Source organism: Pogoniulus pusillus, chromosome Z (assembly GCF_015220805.1).
Source record: "Pogoniulus pusillus isolate bPogPus1 chromosome Z, bPogPus1.pri, whole genome shotgun sequence".
Taxonomy (NCBI): Eukaryota; Metazoa; Chordata; class Aves; order Piciformes; family Lybiidae; genus Pogoniulus; species Pogoniulus pusillus.
In genome coordinates this window covers 74,896,986-74,920,991 of record NC_087309.1, presented here as the reverse complement: position 1 = coordinate 74,920,991, position 24,006 = coordinate 74,896,986, and the positions used below count along the sequence as shown (strand labels likewise).

The following is a 24,006-nucleotide window of genomic DNA, read 5'->3' as shown; positions in this document are numbered from 1 at the left end:
TTGAAACCTGTCTCACCTTCTAATGAGGTTAAAAATATTTCAGGAGAAGCGAAAAGCTGAGGAAGCACTAAGTGAGCTGAAGCAGCAGTATGATACTGAAGTTGGAGATCTTCAGGTGACGATAAAAAAGCTTAAAAAGGCAAGTGGTCATGGTGAGAGTGTTTTAGGACATGCTGACCTTATGAAGTGCCTACTGCAAGAGAGATAATCTTAATTGAAGCTTTTTAACTGCATGTGTATTAATTAGTGCCTGCTGTATTCATTCTGTGTAATTTTGAATTCAGTGAAGTTTCTGAAATTCCTAGGAGAAGGACCAACTGATAGCCGAGTTCTGTTGTTAATACATTACCTAGTTTTGTATTTGATGCATTGGAAATAGTCTAATTTCTAAGCATGTGTAATTTTTACATTTAGATGAAATTGACAATCTAAATACAGTAATTTACATTAATATAGTGCTTTTTTGCAGATAGGGATTTTTTCTCAGATGTTAATGGTAGTGGTGGATTTAAGCTCTAATTTTACCTTGAAATTACTAATGGAACTAGCCTGGACCTAACTACAGTCTCATCTTTTAATGTAATATCTAAGTGTAAGGCAAACTGAAATTTCAGGTACAAATACTGGTTTAAATTATTTTGTAATTTGGGTTTAATTTTGACATTAGTTTTTGTGATAAAGTGTACTATAATTACAGTGACCAATGAGGATATATTTTTGTTTCTTCATATTGAATTGCTCTTAGAAGTTATATATGTCTTCTCAATAGCTGGCTTGTGTCTTGTTAGTCCTGCATATTCAACACCTACAGAGTGCAAAGTGCTCATTAAGAATTTTAAAGTATTGGTTGAAAAAAATTATGAAACACCACTGGTTTTTTGAGTAGTGATGCCTCTTAACACAGCTAGGAAAACACAGTTTTAAAACCTCCAGTAAATGCAAAATCTTTCAGGGATTATTTAGTATAATTTTCATTACTTTTTATGTACTCTGAATAATTAATATCATACAGACATTTTTTAATCTTTCTAGCTGGAGGAGCAATACAAAAACATAAATCACAGGGAAGATGTGGCTGAATTGAAAAAAAGAATGCATGATATGTTCCTGGTAAGAGATTATTACAATTACCATGTTAACTTAGCCTCAGTTCTAGCATCTAGCATCTGCAGTGCACATATTTTTATATTCTTGTGTACATTTAGTACTAGTGAAGTTCTAAAGTTGTTTGTAAGTGTTGTGAAAGTGTTTAACTTGAAAAAAAGAAACTGTTCTGTGTAAATGATCCTCATTCTAGAGTTAACATTTCATAGAATCATATAGAATGGTTTAGGTTGGAAGTGACCCCAAAGATCATCTAGTTCCAACCCCCACTTAGAGATGATGTAATCCCATTCTTGTGTCACTGAAAGGGAAAAATAAAAATGTGGTGGTTCTTGCGTGCTGACTGTTGATTTTTTTTTCATTTCCTCCTCTATATTGAGATTTTTTAGTGTTTAGTTTTTATTTAATTTTGATGGTTTTTATTTTGCTATTGTAATATGATAGTATTTTGTGTAGGTGACACTGACATCTAACATACAATATCTTCCTCTTCTTTTTTTCTAAGGAAAATCAGAAACTTAAGAAAGATCTTTTAGAAGCACAAACGAATATAGCTTTTCTACAGAGTGAATTAGATACCTTGAAAAGCGAGTATGCAGATCAGACTTTGAACAATGAGAGGTAAGGTACTTGTAATCATAGAATCATAGAATCAACCAGGTTGGAAGAGACCTCCAAGATCATCCAGTTCAACCTATGCCCCAGCCCTATCCAGTCAACCAGACCATGGCACTAAGTGCCTCATTCAGTCTTCTCTTGAACACCTCCAGGGATGGTGATTCCACCACCTCCCTCAGCAGCCCATTCCATGGCAAATCACTCTGTAAAGAACTTCCTCCTAACATGCAGCCTATACGTCCCCCTGCACAACTTGAGGCTGCATCCTCTTGTTCTGTTGCTGGTTGCCTGGGAGAAGAGACCAACTCCCATCTGGCTACAGCCTCCCTTCGGGTAGTTGTAGACAGCAATGAGGTCCCCTCTGAGCCTCCTCTTCTCCAGGCTGCACACCTCCAGCTCCCTCAGCCTCTCCTCACAGTGTTTGTGTTCCAGGCCTTTCACCAGCTTTGCTGACTGTTTTGTCCTATGCCAAAAGCAATATTATAAAAGTGAAAAAATGTGTAAAAGTATGTTATAAAAAAATATGAAAAAATATGTTGCAAAGTATAACTTCATGTTTAATGTTTTAATGTATTTTTTTCAGAGACCTAGAAATGATACGAGAGTATACCGAGGAGAGAGATAATCTGGAAAGACAAATAGAAATACTTCAGTAAGTTCTTAGTAATTCAGGTTTTTATTACAAACTTTAACCCAACATATTCATGGGTATATGGTTTTGTGTGCAAAAGACTCAGATGGCATTTGAGAAAAAATACCAAATCTAACCAGCAAAATGGCCTCGATTCTGGCCGAAACTATCGTGCTTTACTGTCAGAGAAGGAGCTGTGCCACTAACTACTGTGTTCCTCGTTTTTAATTCCTTTTCTTTGCCTAACTAACTTTCATTTCTTTATGATAAGCTGAATGGCATTTTAGTCTATCTACACTTTTGCAAAAATTATTACTTGACTCCTTTTTTTTATTGACTTCTGTTCTCCAGTAAGTCTCTGGCCTGTCCTTATCTAGAAAGCACTAAATGTGTGCACTGTTATACAACGTGCATAGAGATTTTTTTGTTTTCAAGGAGAGTCACAGTGAATAACTTTTCAATACTTTTAGTTTATTTTTCTTTATTCTAAATGTGTTCTTTCTTTTCAAACACCTGAATCACATCTGTCCTTTGACTTATCTCACCAATACTTAAAAGGTAGTCACTTTGTATTTCAGAAATGGCCATTCTCAATTTATTACCTTATAGCTGCTTTTTCGCATCCGCTCTTTCAGTCTATTCAGTCTCAGTTGTCTGAAGACTATGCTACAGAAGTACACCAGGGCTTCCTAGACTGCTGCTAAAGGCTAAACTCCACAGTGCTCTTTTCATGTCCAATCATTTGCTTGAATATACAACAACATATTTCTAGTTCTGCATTATTCTTTAGTGTTTATCTAAATTAAAAGCAGGGGGGGGAGTTTGACATGTAGTTTTACAGGGTATTTTTTTTTCTTTCATTATAAGTTACACAATTTTTTAATGTTTTCTTTGCCTGCTTCTGAAAGTTAAACTGTTTCCTTCTTAGGTCAGCTAATAGAAAGCTACATGACAGCAACGATGGTTTAAGAAGTGCACTTGAAAACAGTTTCAGCAAGTGCAATAGATCACTGGTATGTATTATAAGTTGATTATGCTGTACTAGAAGATTTCAGGATTAACACACCAAATGCAAATTTGTACTTCGGTGGGTACTCTGGAGCTGTATTCAGTGGCTTCACTTGCATAGCTGAAGTTTGGTTTTACTTATATTTTGTGTAAAGGAGGTTTGTTAAAACACAGATACTTTCTGAGGTGCTTTGGAAAGTAGTGGGTTTTTTTGTTTATACACTATAGCTACATGTATTTGATGAAGTGAATAGGTCATCAGTTTCTCTTGCACTTAACAAAGTACATTTGCATTGTGTGTACAGGAGTGCTCTACCACTGAAAACATGCTCTTTCAGAAAGCATGTTTTCTTTTTAGAGAACCTGAATTTGAACTTCTGTAAAGGCAAGCTGCTGAGAAAAATAACAGGAAGGAGTACTGATAATTGTGACTTCAGATAGACTCTTTTGGACAATCAGAATAGTACAGGGATCTTTTGTAATAGATGTAACCTGGCATCCTCCAAAATGGGGAAAGAAGGTTTCAGAGTTACAAAAATTTACTTTACACAGCCATTTTGCAGTATGGGGAAATCTGTTAAACTCCAGAACAGTCTGAGAGATTATGAATCAGAATTAAAGAGAAAGAAGAGGCATGTGTTACCATAGTGGGGGTCTTCTACAGACCACCTGATCATGAAGACCAAGTGGATGAGGCCCTCTGTAAACAGATAGAAGCAGATTTGTGTTCACAAACCCTGGTCCTCATGAGGCACTTCAACCACCCTGATATCTGGTTGGAGGGACAGCATGGCAAAGCATGAATGGTCCAGAAGGTTCCTGGAATGTATTGATAATAATTTCCTTCTCCAAGTGGTAGAGGAGCTGACAAGAAAAGGTGATGTGCTTGCTCTCACCAGTGAAGAGTGAGATCCACAATGTGGAGCTCAAGGACATCCTTGACTGAAGTGAAATGGTTGAAATTATGATTCTTAGGGTGCAGATCAAGCTCACTAGCCCAGAATCCTGAAGAACCTTCTTGGTAGAGTACCCTGGGATAAAGTCCTGAAGGGAAGAGTGGCCCGAGAAATCTGCTTAGTATTCAAGGATTTCCACCCCTGATCCCAGGAGCAATGCATTGAGACAAAGATGAAGGTGAGCAAGAATGCCAGTAGGCCTGCATGGATAAACAAGGAACTCCTGGGAGTTAGCTGCATAAAGAAAGCCTACAGAGGGTGAAAACAAGTAATGTAGGAGGAATACCAAGTTGCCCAAGCATCCAGGGATCAGGTTAGGATAGCTAAGGCCAAGATTGAGTTAAATCTGGCTAGGGACATAAAGGGTGACAGGGAAAGTTTACATCAATGACAAAATCAAGAACAGGGAAAAATCCTTCCTCTCTGGAATGAAATGGGGGACCTAATCACAGGAGGATATGGGGAAGGCTGAAATACTCAGTGACATTTTTCCTTGAATTTCAGTGGTGAGGGCTCTTAGGCACGTCATCCAAGTTGCGAGGACAGGGGCTGGGAGAATGAAGGTCTACTCACTGTAAAAGAAGACCTGCCATGAGACTGTCTAAGGCACTTGAAGGTGTACAGGTCTGTGATGGTTTAGGCTCTTACCCGCCCCCCCCCCACTTTGTATTTGCCCCAGCTAACTCAGACGGCCTCTGGGAATATAAATGAAGCTATTTATTTTACAGCAGCAAATATACAAGCAGCTATTTACAGTATATACAGTTATAAACAGAAATATACAAAGGATAAACAATACAAAAGCACAACTCCCCTCCCGGAAACCTGAGTCCCCAGGAGGGGCTCTCAAACCACCCCAACACCTCCCCTTACCCTCTCAACCTTACCCCAGTTCTCAGGAAGAAGAGAGGTGCAGCCAAGAGGTTAGGGAGCAAGGTCAGTGGGAGCAAGGTTAATGAGATGTGACTAGGTCTGAAGGCAAAGGCAGAATGAAAAACAAAATGGAGAGTGTTTTACTTCTTCTTCCCAGAGTTCTCAGTGTGACTGTGAGCGAAGAGACACAATTGTTTTTCATTTCACTGCCCATTATCTAGTTCTTTTACCAAAACATTCCAGCTTGCTTCTAACTAGCACAAGGTCCAGGGGACCTGATGAGATTCATCTATGGGTACTGAAGTGATTAGCAGATGAAGCTGTAATGCCACTTTCCATCGTATCTGAAAAGTCATGACAATCTAGTGAAGTTCCCTCTGACTGGAAAATGGCCCTTATTTTTGAGGGCCTTATTTTCAGAAAGGGAAATAAAGAAGACCCAGGGAACTACAGGCTAGTCAGTCTTACCTCAGTGCCTGGCAAGGCACTGACAGGTCCTCCTGACATATCTGCTAGGGCACATGGAAACTAAGGAGGATGACTGGTGGCAACCAATATGATTTCACCTAGGGCAAATCCTGCTTAGCAGATTTGGTGGCTTTTTGTGATGGGGTCACAGCCTGAGTGGGTAAGTAAAGAGCATCATCTTCCTGGAACTGTGCAAAGTGTTCCACACTGTCATGGAGACCTGTAACAAGTGGAATCCTTAAGGGACTAGTACTGGGACCATTGCTGTTTAACATTTTTGTCAACAATGTGGATAGTGGATCAGGAGCACCCTCAGCAGGTTTATGGAGACACCATGCTGAGTGGTGTGGTTGAAATGCTGAAGGAAAAGGGATACCACCCAGAGGAACTGTGATAATCTGGAGAGATGGGCCTATGTCAACATCATGGAGTTTAGCAAAGCAAACTCTAAGCACCTGCACCTGAGTCAGGGTGATCCCAAGCATGTACACAGGCTGGCAAGTGGATTGAAAAAAAGCCCTGCAGAGAGAGAAAAACTTGGGGATGCTGGTTGATGAGGTGCTTTGACGTGCACTGGCAGTGTGTGCTGGCAGCCCAAAAAAGCCAACTGTATCCTGGGCTGCATCAAAAGAGGTGAGGCCAGCAGGTCAAGGGGGACTGCTTTTGTGCAACCCCACCTGGAGTACTGTGTCCTGTTTTGAAGCCCTCAACACAAGAAGGAGATTGGTGTGTTGGAGAGGGTCCAGAGGAAGGCCACAAAGGTAATCAGAGGGCTGGAACACCTCTCCTATGAGGACAGGCTGAGGGAGTTAGGTCTGTTTAGCCTGGAAAAGAGAAGGCTCTAGGGAGACCTTATTGTGGCCTTCCAGTATCTGAAAGGGGGCCTATGGTAAAGCTAGAGAGGTGCTGTTATAAGGGCTTGTGGTGGCAGGTCAAGTTTAAATGGTTTTAAATTTGAGGAGGAGAGATTTAGATTGGACATCAGGAAGTTCTTTACTAATGAGGGTGGTAAGACACTGGAGCAGGTTGCCCAGAGAAGTTGTGGATGCCTAAAGTGTTTAAGACCAGGCTAGATGAGGCTTTGAGCAGTCTGGTCTAGTGCAAGGTGTTCCTGCCCATGGCAAGTGTATTTGAACTATATGATGTCTCTTGGAGCTCAAGCTGTACTGTAATTCTGTGAACTAGTGGTAGGGCAAACTGTTACATCATCAAGAAAGCAATTAACTGCTTGGAAGGATGTAACCAGGATAATAGGCCTACAGAGAGAATAATGGACAGGAAGGAGGTAAATAGGTGTCATTGTAAATTTCCAGCACAATATACCAGTGAACGGGAATGCATTTTTCTGGTACAAGCCACCAGAAGTTTTCTGCAGTTGCAACACAAGATGTCATTTTGTTGTGCCGTGGCCTGAAACATAAAACTGGCAGATTATAGAAAAGATAGAGAAACTGTCCCTGGTGAATAAACATAGAATAAACAGAAGAACATATGAAGTGCTGTCATGTATTATCAGTTGAGATAATTTCTGTCCACTGTATCATTCAAGAGCCAACAGGTACCTCTACTGACATACTAGCTCAGCCAGTAGTCACTTTAGCAGTCAACATGTCCTTTTAGTAAATACTGCTTTTCAAAATGTAGCATTTCAGTGTCTTCAGGCAGTCAATGAAATCGTTGTCTTGGAATTTCTAATGTCTTTTGTAGTTGAGTGTGGCTAGCAGGTTCAGGTTCAGCATTAAGGCAACAGTACAGCCTAAGTGATATGTGTAATGGGACTTTTGACACCCAGTTCTGTATAAAATGTGATGTTTGATTAAAAAGGAGGAGTCGAATGTATATGAAAAGACAGTCATTTTGGTGATGCACACTTCATCAAGACGTCAGATGTGTCCATCAAACTTACTATGCATTTTTTCTGTGTCTGTTACAGCGGTTAGCAAACAGCTCACCAGGAAGTACAATTTCTAGGAGCAGTCCTAAATCTAATGGTGGGCAGTCTCCTCTAAACATACGGTATGACAGGTAAGCCAGGTTTGCTTTTATTAAGTTAAAAAAATACTACTGTTGCACTTGTCTTTGAAGAGCAAATATTGTCAAATAACAGAGTAGTCCTGTCTCATTCAGAAAGCATTATATAACAACCATAGTTTACTGAAGTTAGTCCCTTTTTAATGACTTGAGAAAGCTCAGGAAAACTTGTTTCAGTGCAAAACATGAAATTATGGAGATCTCAGACAGCCTCATTTGATCTGGCATTGCTGGATGCTCGCTCTTCCCTCCTTGTCGCCCAAGAAACTGCAAAAATCTACCACTGACCTCTGTTACCTGACTTACTCATTATAATTGGGAAGTAAAAATTTTTGGTTATCGTATTCTCAGACTGTATGTCTGATTTTCCCATGTAGTAATTTTTCCAAGGGTATGTGAGCCTAGTTCCTCAGAAGAACAAAAAAGGGTAGTTAAGTATTAATGGGATAAGAGCAAGAAAGGGCAGAAAGATATCTAAATAAACCCATCAAATGATCAGAGCTGCTGTGGTTTTGTACTTACTGGATAGAGTTAATTGATCAGTTTCTTCAGATCATTGATGAGTCTCTCACTGAAGTCAGTGGGCACTGGATCCCACTTTGGGTGTTGTAGACTATGCTGGGTTTGCACTTGTACATTATTATTACTACTACTATGACCCTGATTTTTTTTTTTTTCTTTCCCTCAAACATTTGGAACTTTCAGCAAAAATACATGTCCTTACTCAATTTATAGATTGCTTTGTGTTACTTTTCTTTCAATGTACATCAAGCTCTAGAGCCTTTTCTTCTAGAATTCTTAATAGTCCATGTTTTATATTTTGCCAAAGAGATTAGTATCTTTGGCAGAGATCAAGTTGGTTCTGCTTCACACAATTAATATACCTATTTATTCAGTACCGTTTTTCCTGTCCTGCTCTCTCTGTGTGAGATACACTTGCTGGCTGTAAAGTTGCACTTGCCACAAACCGATTCCTTTTGCTCAATGCGAATAAAACTAATTTATCTCATTGGGACAGTGCAGTTTTTAAGAGGAATCTGCTACTAAGTTACATAATAGACTGCACAATTTTTTGAAGGGGTAACTAAAACCTGTCAGTAGGCTTAATGGTGTCCTTCTTGATGAATATTATTAGTGTCTGCTATGTAGTTCAAACCTTGCATTTTCACAACAGTGAGAAGTGAAGCTACTTTACACAACATTTTATATGGTAGGAATAAAAGTTATTCTTAAATTAGATACAATATTCAAGACCATTTTATGTGTTCTAGAATGTACTAAAATTAGCTAAACCATCAGCTATCATTTTCTGTCTTTGATGTCTTTGTAGTATGTAATTTATTTAAAATCACTTTATAAGAATAAACAGACATTTGTGAAATATTTTTTTCCTTTCTCCAATGTTTTCATGTTAGATCATCGCATTCTTCTTGTGTGGATGAAGATTATGATTCTTTAGCTGTTTGTGATCCTATGCAAAGGATAAACTATGAAGTTGATAGCTTACCTGAGAGCTGTTTTGACAGTGGTTTGTCTACCTTGAGGGATTCAAATGAATATGATTCAGAAGTGGAATACAGGCAAAGGATTTTTCAGAGATCACAGTGTATGCAAGAAGGCTTTGGTGGTGATGCTTCTGATACGGATGTAAGTGCCAGACTTGCTCCTTCTCTGAGAAAAACTTTAGGTTGGAAACAAAATTAGTTTTCTGTTTTTAAAGTGAAGTGGATAATTGCCCTTAGGCCAATGTTTGGGCTATATGCATTTAAGTAAGATTAGTGACAATTTCAGGGAGAATGACTAAACAGTTACTTCCCTTTAAAATACAATATTTGTTTCTATTTTTTTGTTAGACTTTTCAGATAATAATTTTTGAGGTACAAGTGTTTATTAAAGCTGTTAAAGAGCAGTTGGACAAGGATTTATTTTCAAGTGGTTAAAAAACAGCTACTGTAGAAGTAGAATGCATTTCTGTTAGTCGAAACTAATGTCCTGTGGGGAAATTCTTGATTTTTGTAAATTGAGTCATGAAATAAAGTGTTCATTTTAATGTCTTTTTAATCTGAAGGAAATTAATTTGCTAGATCTGGAAACAGTACTGAAAACATTTATGCCAAACAGTGAACATGTTGATGGACCAAATGTAGACTATAGTAAATAGGAAATGTGCATAATACAATAATATACTGACTGGAAATGCACATCTCTATTTGGATTAAAGTCTGTTTAATCCAAACTGTTAGAACAACTGTTTTAGTCAGTCTTAGCTGAGCTTTTCCCGCTAGAGTTAACATGCTAGTGCGTACTTTCAGGTTCCAGAGATCAGGGATGAAGAAGCGTACAGTCATGATAACAGCAGTGCAGTACTGGACTGGAAGTCCTCACAACCAGTAAGTCGAAGCAGCTCAGTTGCTTCAACAAGAAAATACATATCTGCTCTTGCTCCTCAGGTAAGCAGTTTTATAGGGAAAAATATGTTTAATATAGAAAATATTTTTATACGAGTTGAAATACAGGGATTCTTTATATTTTCAGTCAGATGCAACGGGATGTACTCCAAAATATCCCAGTTCAGAGAAGGCTTACAAGATTGTTCTTGCTGGAGATGCAGCAGTGGGAAAATCCAGTTTCCTTATGAGACTTTGCAAGAATGAATTTCGAGGCAATACCAGTGCAACCTTGGGTATAGTTGTTCTTCTTCTCAAAGTACTAAAGTGAATTTCATTGCTCTTCTGCAGGATTGAAAAGATTAACCTCTATTATTGCTTGCAGGCTTTCCTGAATATACACACACAGTTTCTTAGGATATGAAATATAATTGAGTACTGAAGCTCAGAATGCCTAACTGCTACTTTGAGTGGCTAATACAATACTGCTCTAATTTACTTTCTTCTTGCAAAGCAGAAAGCCTGTTCCTGAACAACACAAAGCACCAGAAAAGAAATCAGGGAAGACCAATAGATACCATCTAGCTGAACTTTTATAAAGCCAGTCCAACATCCTTCTTTCCATGCTGGAGTGATATGGATTTGATGGGTGAAATGTTCAGTGGATAAGGAGTTGGTTGGATGATTGCATACAAAGGGTAGTAATCAGTGGTTCTATATCCAGATGGAGATAGGTGACAAGTAGTGTCCCTCAAGGGTCTGTATTGGTAGCAGTGCTGTTCAGTATCTTCATCAATGATGTATACAGGGGGATTGAGTGCACCCTTGGCAAGCTTGCAGGTCACCAAGCTGAGTGGTGCAGTTGATAACGCTGAAGGAGGGAGTGCCAGTCACAAGGACCAAGACAGGCTGGAGAGATGGGCTGAGGAGATAATTAAGTTCAATAGGACAAAGTGGCAAATTCTATGACTAGTTTGGGCCAGCCTTTGGTATTAATGTGGTCTGGGGCATGATGCAATTGAGAGAAGCCCTGCAGAAAAGAACTTGGGGCTACTGCTGAATGAGAAGCTGGTCATCAGCCAACAATTCTTACTTGCATCCCAGAAGGTCAGCTGCATCCTGGGCCTCATCAAAAGTGGCCACCAGGTTTAGAGAGGTGATTCTGCCACTCTCCTCTGCTCTAGTGGAGAAGTACTATATCCAGCTATGGCACCCCCAACACAAAAGAGAGAGATGGATCTGATGGAGCAAGTCCAGAGGAGGCCACCAAGATGATCAGTCCAGAGAAGGGCCACCAAGACGAGGCTGGAACACCTCTCCTGTGAAGATGGGCTGAAAGAATTTGGGCTGTTGAGCCTGTAGAAGAGAATGCTCTGGGGAGACATTATTGCAGCATTTCAATGTCTGAAGGAGACCTACAGGAAGGCTAGGAGAGGACTGTTTAGACAGTAACAACAGGACGAGGGGCAGTGTTTTTAAACTGGAGCAGGGTAGATTTAGATTGGACATAAGGAGGAACTTCTTTACAACAAGAGTGGTAAAATACTGGAACAGACTGCCCAGGAATGTGATTCAGGCCCTGTCCCTGGAGTCAGTGAAGATCATATTCAGTGTGGCCTTGGGCAGTCTAATCTACTGGAGGTGTCCCTATTCACAGTAGGGGACTTGGACAAGATGACCTTTGAGGGTCCCTCCAACCCAATGCAATCTGTGAATCTGTGAGATGGGAGTTTCAGTATGACGAACTTACTGTGTACAATCCTTTTCAGTTTCATTACTTTCTTGTCTTATTACCTCTCTTCTCCTTCCTTAGTATTTCATACTATACTTTGAGGTCTTTCATATCATTTTAGGTTTCCATTCCCTCAAAGTGTTATTGAAGTGTCAGGTTAAATGTAGCTGGATGGATTTCTGACTAGTGTGTATATTATTATAGCTGTCTGTAACAAACTTGCTGATTCCAGAGATGGATTTTTTTATTTTTCAATCAAATCATAGTTACATATTTATTGCTTCTGAGGTAGGATTTTTTTTTTCTTATTTATCTCATTCCTCCTTGGCATTTGAAATAAAGTCTGGTTTATAAAACTTTTTTTTGTTTTCTTTCAAAAAGCAGAATAACACTGGTCACTTGTATCAATGCTTCTGTAAAAATGGTTGGGTAAAATATTTCTTTGGATGTTTTTCTAAAGACAAGTTGTGTCCGTTCAAGGTTCTATTGTAGTTGAAGGCTGTGTGAGTGACCAAAATCTCATTATTAAGACAGATTAATTTTGAAATTACTGTTGTATGTATGACTTAGCTATTTATTTTCTATGGGCTTTTTAACATTATTGATGGTTTTGGTTAGACTATTCACTTTATTCTTTTCAGGTGTGGATTTTCAAATGAAAAGACTGATTGTTGATGGAGAGCCTACAGTGTTACAGCTTTGGGACACAGCTGGGCAGGAAAGGTTAGTGATTCTCTGTGCTTGCATAATTTCAACTTGGTCCTTTCTATAAGGATCTGGGTTAAAAAAACCCACTAAATATTACATGATTCTATAGTAAGTTGCTATGGCTGTTTGTAATGTCTATGAACACATTTGATTTTGCTCTGCTGAGATTGTAGGACGAGTGAAATATTTGTTAAGTTTGGCAATACTTGAAGGTGAGGTTTTGTCTCTCTAGAGAGGAGCACCACAACATTGATTAAGTGCATTCTTATGTCACTCTCTTGCAGTACAAAGAGATGGAATAGATACACACTGTTTCTCATATTTTTAGTCTTTATCTTTCTTTGTCCTTGCAGACCTGTATTTTTGAGCGGACTGTATCTTAGAGATTCCTTTCTTTTCACCTGCCTCTACTTCACTTTCCTTCAAAATCCTAACCCTGATTTGCATTGGATTCAGTGCATGAAAACATTTCCCCAGAGAATTCAAAAATATTTATGGCAAAATTGTACAGATTACTGAAAGCATATTTAAGGTTCTACAAAGTATTCTGTAGTGTTTCCTCAAAAATCTATGACATAGTTACTTGAGAACTGTTACTTCTTTAATGACAGCTTTTGGGGCTTATTGAAAGGTTAATTTCACACCTTGAAAGTCAGTTCAGTCTGTTCATTGACTGAGATTTGTTTTGGGATGTATGTATTTAGTTTTGCCTGAAGGAGTCATTTATGTGAAGTAGGTAGTCAGAGGCCAAATCATTCCCCTCCCACATAATAAATTTGTGAAGAATATTTTCATATACTATCTAGTTGCTATACTTGGTTGTTAAGTAGATTGTGCTATGTTCATGGCAAAGATGACTGTAACTAATAAATTAATTTCTGAAATAAGTTTATTGGTTTGATATTTTTTCAGCTCTAGCAGAGTAACCCACTCAAAGTATTCTGTTATATGTAAGTGAAAAAGTCTTGCCATGAAATCGAAAGTACAAAGCAGACTGTTTGTGGATGCATTGTGGCTTGTTTTGATGCAAAAAATGTTGATTGCTTTGTGGAGTGTTTGTAGCCTTGCATCAGCAGTTTTCAAGAACTACTTACAAAAGAAGCTATGAGGAATTAATCTTCTAATAGAGAGAAAATCCTAGTCAGTAGTGCAGTAAAGTAATACTGTGTTCTTAATGGTGATAAATTGAATTATTTTTTGACAGTGTGGCAACTGCTTTTCCTTTTTGTTCTGAAAGGTTCCGAAGTATTGCTAAATCGTACTTCAGAAGAGCAGATGGTGTCTTACTGCTCTATGACATAACATGTGAGAAAAGCTTTCTTAATGTGCGAGAATGGGTGGATATGATTGAGGTAAAAGCCTTACAAACTGTGTTTAACTATATTGTTAGCCATATTGGTTAGAAAATGTTGATAATATTTATGTTGGAATTAGCCAGACTGCAGTCCCTTATAGAAGTAAAAGCTACGTGAAAGTCCTGAATGTATCCTGACAATGCTCACTTAGGGTTAAAGCTAATACATCCTTTTTTTTTAATTAAAAAGTATTGTGTAATCACACCCTTCCTATTAACTTCCTTTGGAAATTAAAATCAGACCCTGTTTCAGATACGCTCATGTGGATGGCTTGAGTATTCCCTGGAGCCTTTGCATTTGAGATCAGTGTTAGATTTTTATAATTCAATTAGAATTTTCAATATTTCTCTCTATGATTACTTCTCGTTCGTTTATTTGAATACAAATTTGCATTCAATTAAAGGAGATTTTTCCTGTGCAGGATGTATTTAATAGGAGGCAAAATGATAAGCAAAATCTTCAGTCATCTTCTGAAAGCTGCTTCTTTTAATTATGGTAGAGGAGTTGGTCACTTTTCCCTTAGTAATTTTGTCGTGTAGCATCAATAGCAACAATAACTGTTTCCATTAGATGAACTTAACAGATGAAATTCCTTGGTAGCATAAAGGGCTTATGAGAATGGAAGAATCTCGTTCCTGGCTGATGTTTAATCTGGCTGCTTAAATACGGACTACCTCATGAAAAGTTATCAGCATAACTTTCATAATCTGTTCTTTTTTTTTTTTAATAATATGCAAACTTTTTTTTTCTTTTTTTTTTTTGGAGGGAGGAAGGATAATCTTACGACATGGTGATGATAGTTACTTTTTTTCTGTTATGATTGTTCTAGCAATAAGAAAATAGAATTTTCTTTACAGGATGCAACTTATGAGAACATTCCAATTATGATGGTGGGAAACAAAGCAGATCTGCGTCAGACTTTTACAGAACAAGGGCACAAATGTCTGCCTATAATCTATGGAGAAAAGCTGGCTATGGTAAGGTCCAAATTTACCTTTTTGGTATGAAATGATCTTAAGAACTTGAATCAAAAAAGCTATGTGAGAAACTAATAAGCAAAAGTCTTTGCCTAGTCACTTGTTCAGATCTAGTAATTAAGATTTATGGGTATTTGCCATGAATGTATTTCCAGGTTAAATCACATCTTTTTGCTCACTGAGATGAACTTTGTTATTGGCCAGGATACTCTTCTCATTCTTCAAGATTAGGTGGATGTACTAATTTTCTCTGATGCCAAAGAGAAATTGCCTGTGCAAACACACTAATGAGTGTATGAGTTTTTTTGCCAGACTTGTGTCTGTCCATCTTTTGAGTGGAGTATTTAATCTTCAGGAGACTTACCTTGTATTTCTGTCACTTATGCAGAAATAAAAAAGGAACTTTCTGTTAGAGTGGTGTTTTCATGTATTGAAATGGGGTATAACGGATGTATGTATCCCATGTTTTGGAGGAAACAATGTAGTCTGTTTAGAGTCTTGAGCAGTGGAGTGCTTGCAGAAATGATTGCTTATAGTGGGGCAGGTATCATGGCAGTTACTTAGGGAACGGTATTTCAGGTTACCCTAGTCTACAAGATGCTGTGTGAGTGCATGAGTAGCTAACAAGTTTCTTTTGCTAACCTGTCTTAGCAAATATCTTCCTGTTTTGCAGTCTCGTGGACAGTAAGGTTGAGTTTGGCCACTAAGCCTATGATATACTTTTTATTCAGTTTATTAATAAAGAATATTCTGAATATAAACAAGATACAATTAAAAAGCAATTCCTGTTTTTTTAACAGTACTAAAGTGAGAGTATTGGGGAATAGAGAGCACCAGAAGAAATCCTGTTCATTTAAATGTGTGTTATCTTTCTTTGTGCTATTGAGGGAACCATTTGTGTTTGAATGTGCATATTCACATGGGAGCCATTTCAGATTAGTAGGTCAGTATTTTATTTTTGCTCACAGACTTATAACGCACTTTTCTGTGAAACGAGTGCTAAAGATGGATCTAACATTGTAGAAGCAGTTCTTCATCTTGCTCGGTAAGTAGCCATGTTTCTATTTTAGAAGAAACATCTGAGTATATTCTATAGCAAGAATGTTATATACATACATATATATGCATGTATATACATACAAAGGCACACAGGTACTTTTGAAGTCGTACCACCATCAAAATAAACAAAAATTTAGAAAGATCACCATATTAAATCTTTATAGAGAAGTGCAAGATAAGATTTATTCTGACATTAATCAGATAGCATTTTTTTTTTTAATTCCAAATGTTACAAAACTGTCTCAGTAATTATTGTTTCAATTAGATCTCAGTTATGGAGCTTACAATTTAAAAAAACCTACTCAGTGAATGAACTACATTTTTTAATTATACATTGTGATGGTTTGGGTGTTACCCACCCCCCACACACTTTAGAAATCACCCAGACTAGTCTCAGCCGGCTCTGGGAATATAAATGAAGCTATTTATTTACAGCTAGCACAATATACAAGCAAATATTTACAGTATATACAGTTATATACAGAAATATACAAGGTAAAAGGTAATACAGAAACACAACTCCCCTCCCAGAAACCTGAGTCCCCAGGAGGGACTCTCAACCACCCCTGCACCTTCTCCCTGCCCCTCTCAACCTTACCCCAGCCCTAAGGAAGAATAGAGGTTCAGCCAAGAGGTTGAGAAGCAAAGGTGAGTGGCAGGTGAGGTTAGGGAGCTGCAGCTCAGTCAGAAGCCCAAAGCAGAGTGCCACAAAATGGCGACAGAGTTATCTAATGTTTTCCTTCTTCAACAAGACTCTGAGGGGAGCAGACATCACCATTGTTATCCTTTCACAGCCTATGATCTAGTTTCTCTCACCAAAACATTCTACCCTGCTTCAAACTAGCACATACATGGATTTATGTTCTTAGTTATTTATTTTTTTCCAAATGTATATAATTTTGTGTATAATTAATTTTTACTTCTTTCACTCATATTAATATATATTGTTTTATTACTGACCCTTCCTGTCCCACATGGTTTCTTGGTGTCCCTTTCTCTGAATTGTGAAAAAGATGGAAGTTCTGATTACATCCATGTAGCAGCCTGGTATTTCTGTGGTAATGTATGAGCCAAACATTACTACCTTTCCAAACCATTTGGCTACAATGCAAATTTGAAAGGCTGTCGGTATGTAATGAATCTTCAGGCTCTAGTTTTCCAGTTTAATTAATAAAATCACATTCATGTGACTTTTGCATCAGTCTAATGCAATAATCTAACTTTTTGATATTTGGTCAGCATTTGTTTCTTTTTTTAATTGTTAAAATATTACTGATGTGGTTTGAATGCAAAACACTGGCTTTCTAAAGAGCGTTGTTGCTTTGCAACATCAGACTTTCAACAGCATCTGCATTTCCAGGAAAATGCAATTATCAGAGATGCAACAAGAATGCAGGAATTTATCTGGCAGTAAAGTGAAGTTAATTACTGATTTGTTAAACAACTTACTTCCAAGAACCTGGCTGTGAATGCAGCAGTAGATTATGAAATTAGGGGACATACATAGCACAGTTATATGACGTTAATCACTGGTGGAAAATTAATGTTTAAACGTGATCACTCTCTTTAACTGTTTCAAGGATTAAAAAAGGTTTTGGCAGTTGGAGACTTTGAAAGTAATGTTTAAGTTTTGAATAAAAAATTCCAAGTGAATATTTTATTGCCATTGTGTTGCACTGTTCTGAGAAGAACTTCATGAATTTGTTCTACCAATATGAGGAGGAACTTTGTTGTGGTTTTTTTTGTATCCTCGTCCTCTGTGTCTGTATCTGTATATCTTTACTGATATCATCTATGTCATCTCTGTAATCTATATTATCTATATCTACATCTATAACTGTTCTGAAGGGAACTTCATGAATTTATTCTACTAAGATGAGGAGGAGCTTTTGTATCTCTATCTATCTATCATCTCTGTATCTATATCTGCATCTACATCTGTAACTGTTCTGAGCGGAACTTCATAAATTTATTCTGCCAATATGAAGAGGTACTTTGTTGTGTTTTTACATATCTATATATCATTTGTATCTGTATCATTTATATCTATATCATCTACATCTGTGAACACGCACATATATATATATTAATATATACAAAGCATTAAATTTTAGAGCCAAATTTTGACATTCTAGGAGTCCTTAGTAAGAATACAGATCAATAATCAACTTTTAAAATTGCATTTGTAATGAAACATCCAACAATGTGTAGTTTTTCTCTGAGGGGAAATCTGTACTTGAAATTGCAGTTATTTAATTCTTTTCTTTCAACTATGAAGACATTCTCTTTCTGTGATAATATATTGAGGCAAATATGCTAAAGGAAAATAATCAAAACAAAACGAGAGAGAAAACAGAACATGGTGGAACTTATCAGATATTACCATGTCCCTATAACTGACTGTGGTTTGTATAAGCATACTGATATGATTCCCAAATTAAAGTTGGAAGACCTGTTGATTCTATGCACTAGACCCCGCAGTTTTAACCACAGAACAGATGATAGTAAAGTCTGTAAGATACACTGGGAAAAACAGAACAGCAAACATGAATAGAAGTACATTAGTTGAGTTCATTTTGTTTGTTTAATACATTAATTGAATGCATTTTGTTTGTTTGTTTTTTAACAGTGAAGTGCGAAAACGAAGTGATAATCAAGATGATAGGAGATCAGTAACCAGCCTGGCTGGGACACCTGTCAAAAAATCAGCACTCACGAAAAACTGTTGCAATGTTTAAGTATCACATACTTTTCCTGACCTAAATATTTTAAAATTATTTTTTAAAGAAGGATTTCAATAATTTATTCTTTTTATTGGGGATTTATAAATTTGTGTATTTAGAAATTGCACATTGTGTTAAAAATCCAGGCTCTACTTCCTACTCATTGGTATTTGTGCACTTGCTTTGCCTGATAGGCTCTGTTTTCACTTTTCTTAAGTAATGTAAGTCAATGAGGTGAGCTCAGAATCAGTCCTACAGTAGTCACCGCATGCATGATTATCATATATTTAATCTTTTTTTTTTACCTACTTTTCTTTATGGGCTCAATATTTCTTAAAATACAGAATATAATATAATAATATCATGTTCTACTCATAGGTGAAGAAAAAAATCACAGCTTTGATTCATCTTTTTGCTCACATCTGCTTAGCTAGTTTTTTTAAGGCTTTAGGTTATATATTGATGAAACATTTCCTACCAAACCCCCAAATGGTTAAAATGTTGCCAAGATCTAGGTAAACCCTAGGTTCAGGGCATGAATTACAGTGTTTTCTTGTTTGGAGAAGACAGTGGCAGCTTCATGGGGTTCTGGTATAATTTTGCAAAAGTTGGCAAGTTGCATTTTTTTAATTTTGGGAGTTGGGGTTTGATTCAGAAGTAAAATACATTTCTTATCTGATCCTACGCAGCTTATCATGGAAAGGAACATTGCATGAGCTGATACCATTCAAAATTCCAGAGAAGCTATAGTACACGTGATGTGTAGGATTACTGAGATGAATTAATGAGCCAGTGCCTGCCTGTTTGTTTAGACTAGATCTTTATTAGTATTTCAGAGGGATATGGGTTGTAATTTTCCACTTGTTATTCGAATGTCTTCCATTCAGATGGTACTTGAAAGTTTGTAGTAGTAGAGAGTAGTCTGGTTTAATGTGTATTCTGTATGCATTTTGGAAGTTTTAAACATTCAAGTGAAAGAATTGCTGCACATGCACAAGCATCTCTATAAACTGTTCATTAAAGTTCTGAAGTAAGCAGCAACCTCTTAACCTTAATGAGAATTCATTTGCCTGACTTTAGGAAAATTCTGAGAAACTCATTAGTTGGTGGTAGCTTTTGGTGTCATCATCTCTAAAAACTGAGGTGATATTACTTCTAGTAGTTCCCCAAAGTCCTGTTATGTAGTACAAATTAAAAGTATTTCTGCAGTTAACAACCACCATCCAGTTCTTGTCAGCTTTCACTAATTTTGATTGGAAAGGGATAGGGCTCCTTGGGAGCCAGCAAACAATTTAATTCTTTTCTGTGTATCTTAATAAAACATCTCCAGGCTAAATCCTAGCTAAGTAAACCAACCATGAATAAAGTTCTATGGACTGATTGGAAAACTGTGTTTCTAGCAGCTGTTGTTGCATTTTATCAGACTTTTATTTGAACACTCTGTAGCTTGTGCTGTTATCATTGTTGGAAAATGTCGAGTTCATGGAAAGAGAATGGTTCAGTTTTAGAGGAGGAAAAAAATGTGACAATGTTTTTAAGCATCCTTTTGAATCTGTAGATCAGAGCAACTAATCCTTAGGTAGCTATCTGAAAGTTTATTCATAACAAGGCAGAGAAATGGCAATGCCAGAAGGAATAGTATGTTTTTATTTTACTGTGTACTTCAGCCCTAGAAGGGAAAACATGTTTGGTATCCCTTTTTAAAGTAATAAAGAAGTCTTCACACACTGTGTTATTCCATTCAGGAGACTTCAGGCTTGTAGCATCTCACCTTACTGTAGTCCTGAGACTATTGAGCAGGTGGCAGAGAATGAAGGTGATGCAGGTGTGCTAGAAATATGCCTGGTCACATATGTCTTGTTTACTATTAAGTCTGTATTATTTAAACAAGAAAATTACAGCTGTAATTAACTTCTCTGAGGAGAAGAATCATCCTTACCTGAGCATATTGATGACAGCCTTTTCTGTGTTTTTTGTGTGTAAAAGCTTCTCTGTCCTCAGAAGAGTGAAATGAAAGTAGAATTAAAGTGGACTTAATGTGGGCTGTACTTCCAGAAAGCTCTTTCTGCGCATTAGGGAGGAGAGAGGGAGACTTAGTTTCTGAAGTGTAAGCTTACCTGTAGGCATTTGCATTTTCTCACAATGAGGTCATTATTATAAGCTGTTACTTACTTACAAAATTATTGCTTCGCCAGTGTTTCAGCTTCTGTTAGCTCCTAGGGCTTAGATTCTGTGTTCTGTGCCTCTTGAACCACAGCATTTGACTTGCTCTGTGGTCTTGACCTGCAGTAAATGAGAATATATACCTAAACCTTGCTGACACACGTGCATGAGAAAAACAAAAACCTTGGGTACAGAGAATCACATCAAGCTGTTTGCAGGAGGGATTTCTGGAAGTGCTCTTGTCCAGCCTCCTGTGTGCCTGAGCAGAGATGGACTTTTGCCAGCCCTAGATCAGGTTAGTAGTGTGTTTGGCTAGCCAGGCTGTCAGAAATACACAGAGATACTACTATTCTGGGCAACCTGTTTTGTTTTGTGGTTTGTTTTGCCTTGATTTCCTAAGTAGCTAGAAATTTGTAGCTATTTCCTCTTGTATCATCTCCAACTACCAAGAAGAGGTCAACAGCAGTCTTGGATTAACTCCCTTTCAGTATTTGTAGGCTGTTGGATCCCTTTTGGCCTTGTCTTTGCCAGTTTAATAGCGCTATGAGAGACCTTTTGCAAATGCAGATTCCATGACGCAGAATTAGCAGTGCGTATGCACGTGCAGTAATTACTTCCTTATCTCAGATTCTTGCCATAGAGAGGGTGTTACATTAGTGTCTGTGCCTATAGTTTTCCTGAGGGATGTGAGTTCAGGGACCTGCTTTCACACAACTATTTTTTCTCTCTGCAGATATTCTGCATGGATATTCTGTGCACTTTTTATTCTGGTTATTGTTGTTTATTTTGATGACCAAAATCTCTCTTGTGAAATTTGGCCAAGTATCACAACATTAGAAAAATCTCTTTTTTAGCTTGTAAATGTATGTGTCATGGCAGGGCTGAATACTGATGAAGTTTTTACTTTGGAGTAGCTTTCTGGTTAGTGTCTTAAGTTACTAAAAAAGACCTACCAAATGGGGATATAATTGTAGCTCAGTCTGAACTAATTGTAGACATCTTGTGATGATTAGCTCCATCAAGTCTGAGTAGTTACATAATATGTAAAAAATTAATGTTAAAGCAGAAGAACTTGAAAAAGAATAGTTTAAATTTAGAATTTGAAGTGTGTATTTATAATTTGAAATAATATATAGTTTTCTGTTTTTTTTTTCTTCTTTTTAAGGGTTTTACTTTGCCTTCTACCTAAAATATAAAAATGGCAAAAATCAGCTTTATGCTTTGACATGGTTGCACTATTGTACATTGAAGGTTTTTATGGTTTTGTTTGGTACATAAGAGTAATTCATTTAATTGCACATTTTTGTTTTTTTTTTTTTTTGCCTTTTTTTAAACTAAATTTTTAGTTAGTAGATGTGTGCTGATAACACATGTATTTATTTGAAAAGGAAAGGCCTTCCATGTTTTTACTCATGACCTGTAAATAAGTTGTTTTTATTCAGCTGACAAGGAAGTATTATTTTATCCTGTATTGGCTTTGACCCTTTGTAATTGTGGTGCAGTACACATTTTTTGTGAGACACTCTGAAAATATTTCGATCACTTAAGTCTTTGTAACCACTTTGTGTCCATTTAGCATACATTAGTGGCTTTAAAAGACAAACTGCTGCTTGTTTTAGTTGTTCTTACAAATATAATTGTGGCCTAACATGGTTTGTTTTTCTGTGTAAGTCCTTCTGTTTTGACTAAGAAGTCCTCTGTTATTTTAGGAAAAATAAGTTGCAGTTTTAAATACGCATATCCGGTTGAAATGTATTCCAAGGAAAATATCTATGGGACGCTGCTACAATGAGCATCATTTAGATGTGCACCCATGCAGATTCCCATTTAAGCTAATAAGCTCTGTGCTGCGGCAGGCAATCTGTTCATATGTAGCAACCTTCAAAAGAGGTTTCCCCTTTTGCCTCCAGCTGCTGCTGTACAACGTTAGGTTACTTTTTACAGAAAAAAAAATCAGTGAAAGATCCCTAATTCATAAACCAAAGGGACATACTTATTCCTATAGACAAGGCCCTTTGTATTTCAAAGAAACCTGCTTCTGAGGTGTTTCTGACTGTAATAGGTAATTTAAAAAGATAGACCATTATCTCACATGCTGTTCAAATGTTCTTTACCACTACCCCTGCCAAATTTGCTGTAGGATATAATGCTATCCCTCTGGCCTGTATAGGCTACTTATGAATTGGAGGAGATTTTTGTAGTGCCAATTGTTTCAGTGTTTTTCTCTCATTGTGTTATTATCAGACCTAATCCTTTTTTATTGATATGCTTAGAACTAGTGACATGAAGATTTTTATTTTTTCACCTGCCTAGTTTTGTGATAAAATTCTACTTACAATAAAAGAAAAATTTACACAGATATCTAGAACACAGGTTAAAATGTATTACTAAGTTTGTAAAAAGAAGTAGTTTTTCTGTGATATCTCCCCTTAGAGTTCTGGCTATAGATAGTTGGGTTTGTAGGAAATCAGTCATTAGGTGGCTGAGTAACAAGTAAACGCAGGATGTGAAGGTTTCGCCCTGAATATAAAGTAAAGTATTTGAAAGTGTATTTTCATGCTTGTATGAGGAAGAAATGTAGTGCAGACTGCACATGCCACCTTTCAGTAGAAGTCTGTATATTGTATAAATAATGCTTTTAAGTGTGAGAACTTTCAAAACTTTAATTCATTCTGTTTACAAGTAAAACTAAAACTGTGGTGTTCATGCAGTTTGTTCCTTCTTAAAAGTACAGATCACTCAGATCACTGCATTTACTGTAATTTTGTATGTATGTATGTTTAAAAAGAACTACATATTTTCTGTATTACATATTGCTGTAAAATAAAATCTGCTTCACCAGTCATTTTTCTTCAGTGTGTTTTCTTTTTGTCACTGCTTATGAGTAGCATTTTGGCATATCATCTCTTACCCTTCAGGTTAATTTTAGGATTCACCATTTTCTGTGGTCAAAGAGCATGCCAGAGTTATACAACCACTAGTGTCTCTGGCTGCCTCCAACTTCTGAGCCTCAGTGAGCAGTCCTTGACTTCTGTCAGCAGGGAGATATCCCTCACTGTAAGCTCTGAATAAGTCTTGAAATTATGCTGTTATGTCTGTTATCAGAGATGCTTTAGCCACTGTTTATAACTGCTAATATGTGATAATGTTCAGGTAAGAAACCAAAGAAAAAATAGCTGAAACAATTAAATAAAAGAAGTCTCTTGTAAATAT

General features: G+C 37.1%; 1 protein-coding gene across 1 annotated transcript in view; it reads left to right on the top strand.

Moving 5' to 3' along the window:
• RASEF (RAS and EF-hand domain containing) overlaps positions 1–20,355 on the top strand; it is a 39,231-nt gene extending 18,876 nt beyond the window's left edge. The window contains exons 4-17 of the mRNA XM_064140201.1: positions 44–139; positions 1,033–1,110; positions 1,610–1,725; positions 2,306–2,374; positions 3,282–3,366; positions 7,592–7,683; positions 9,105–9,336; positions 10,002–10,139; positions 10,225–10,372; positions 12,450–12,531; positions 13,754–13,868; positions 14,729–14,848; positions 15,817–15,893; positions 18,537–20,355. Coding sequence (XP_063996271.1) covers positions 44–139; positions 1,033–1,110; positions 1,610–1,725; positions 2,306–2,374; positions 3,282–3,366; positions 7,592–7,683; positions 9,105–9,336; positions 10,002–10,139; positions 10,225–10,372; positions 12,450–12,531; positions 13,754–13,868; positions 14,729–14,848; positions 15,817–15,893; positions 18,537–18,645 — 1,557 coding nt within the window. The 3' untranslated portion in view covers positions 18,646–20,355. The remainder of the gene's footprint in view (positions 1–43; positions 140–1,032; positions 1,111–1,609; positions 1,726–2,305; positions 2,375–3,281; positions 3,367–7,591; positions 7,684–9,104; positions 9,337–10,001; positions 10,140–10,224; positions 10,373–12,449; positions 12,532–13,753; positions 13,869–14,728; positions 14,849–15,816; positions 15,894–18,536) is intronic.
• The last annotated feature ends 3,651 nt before the right edge of the window (positions 20,356–24,006 follow it).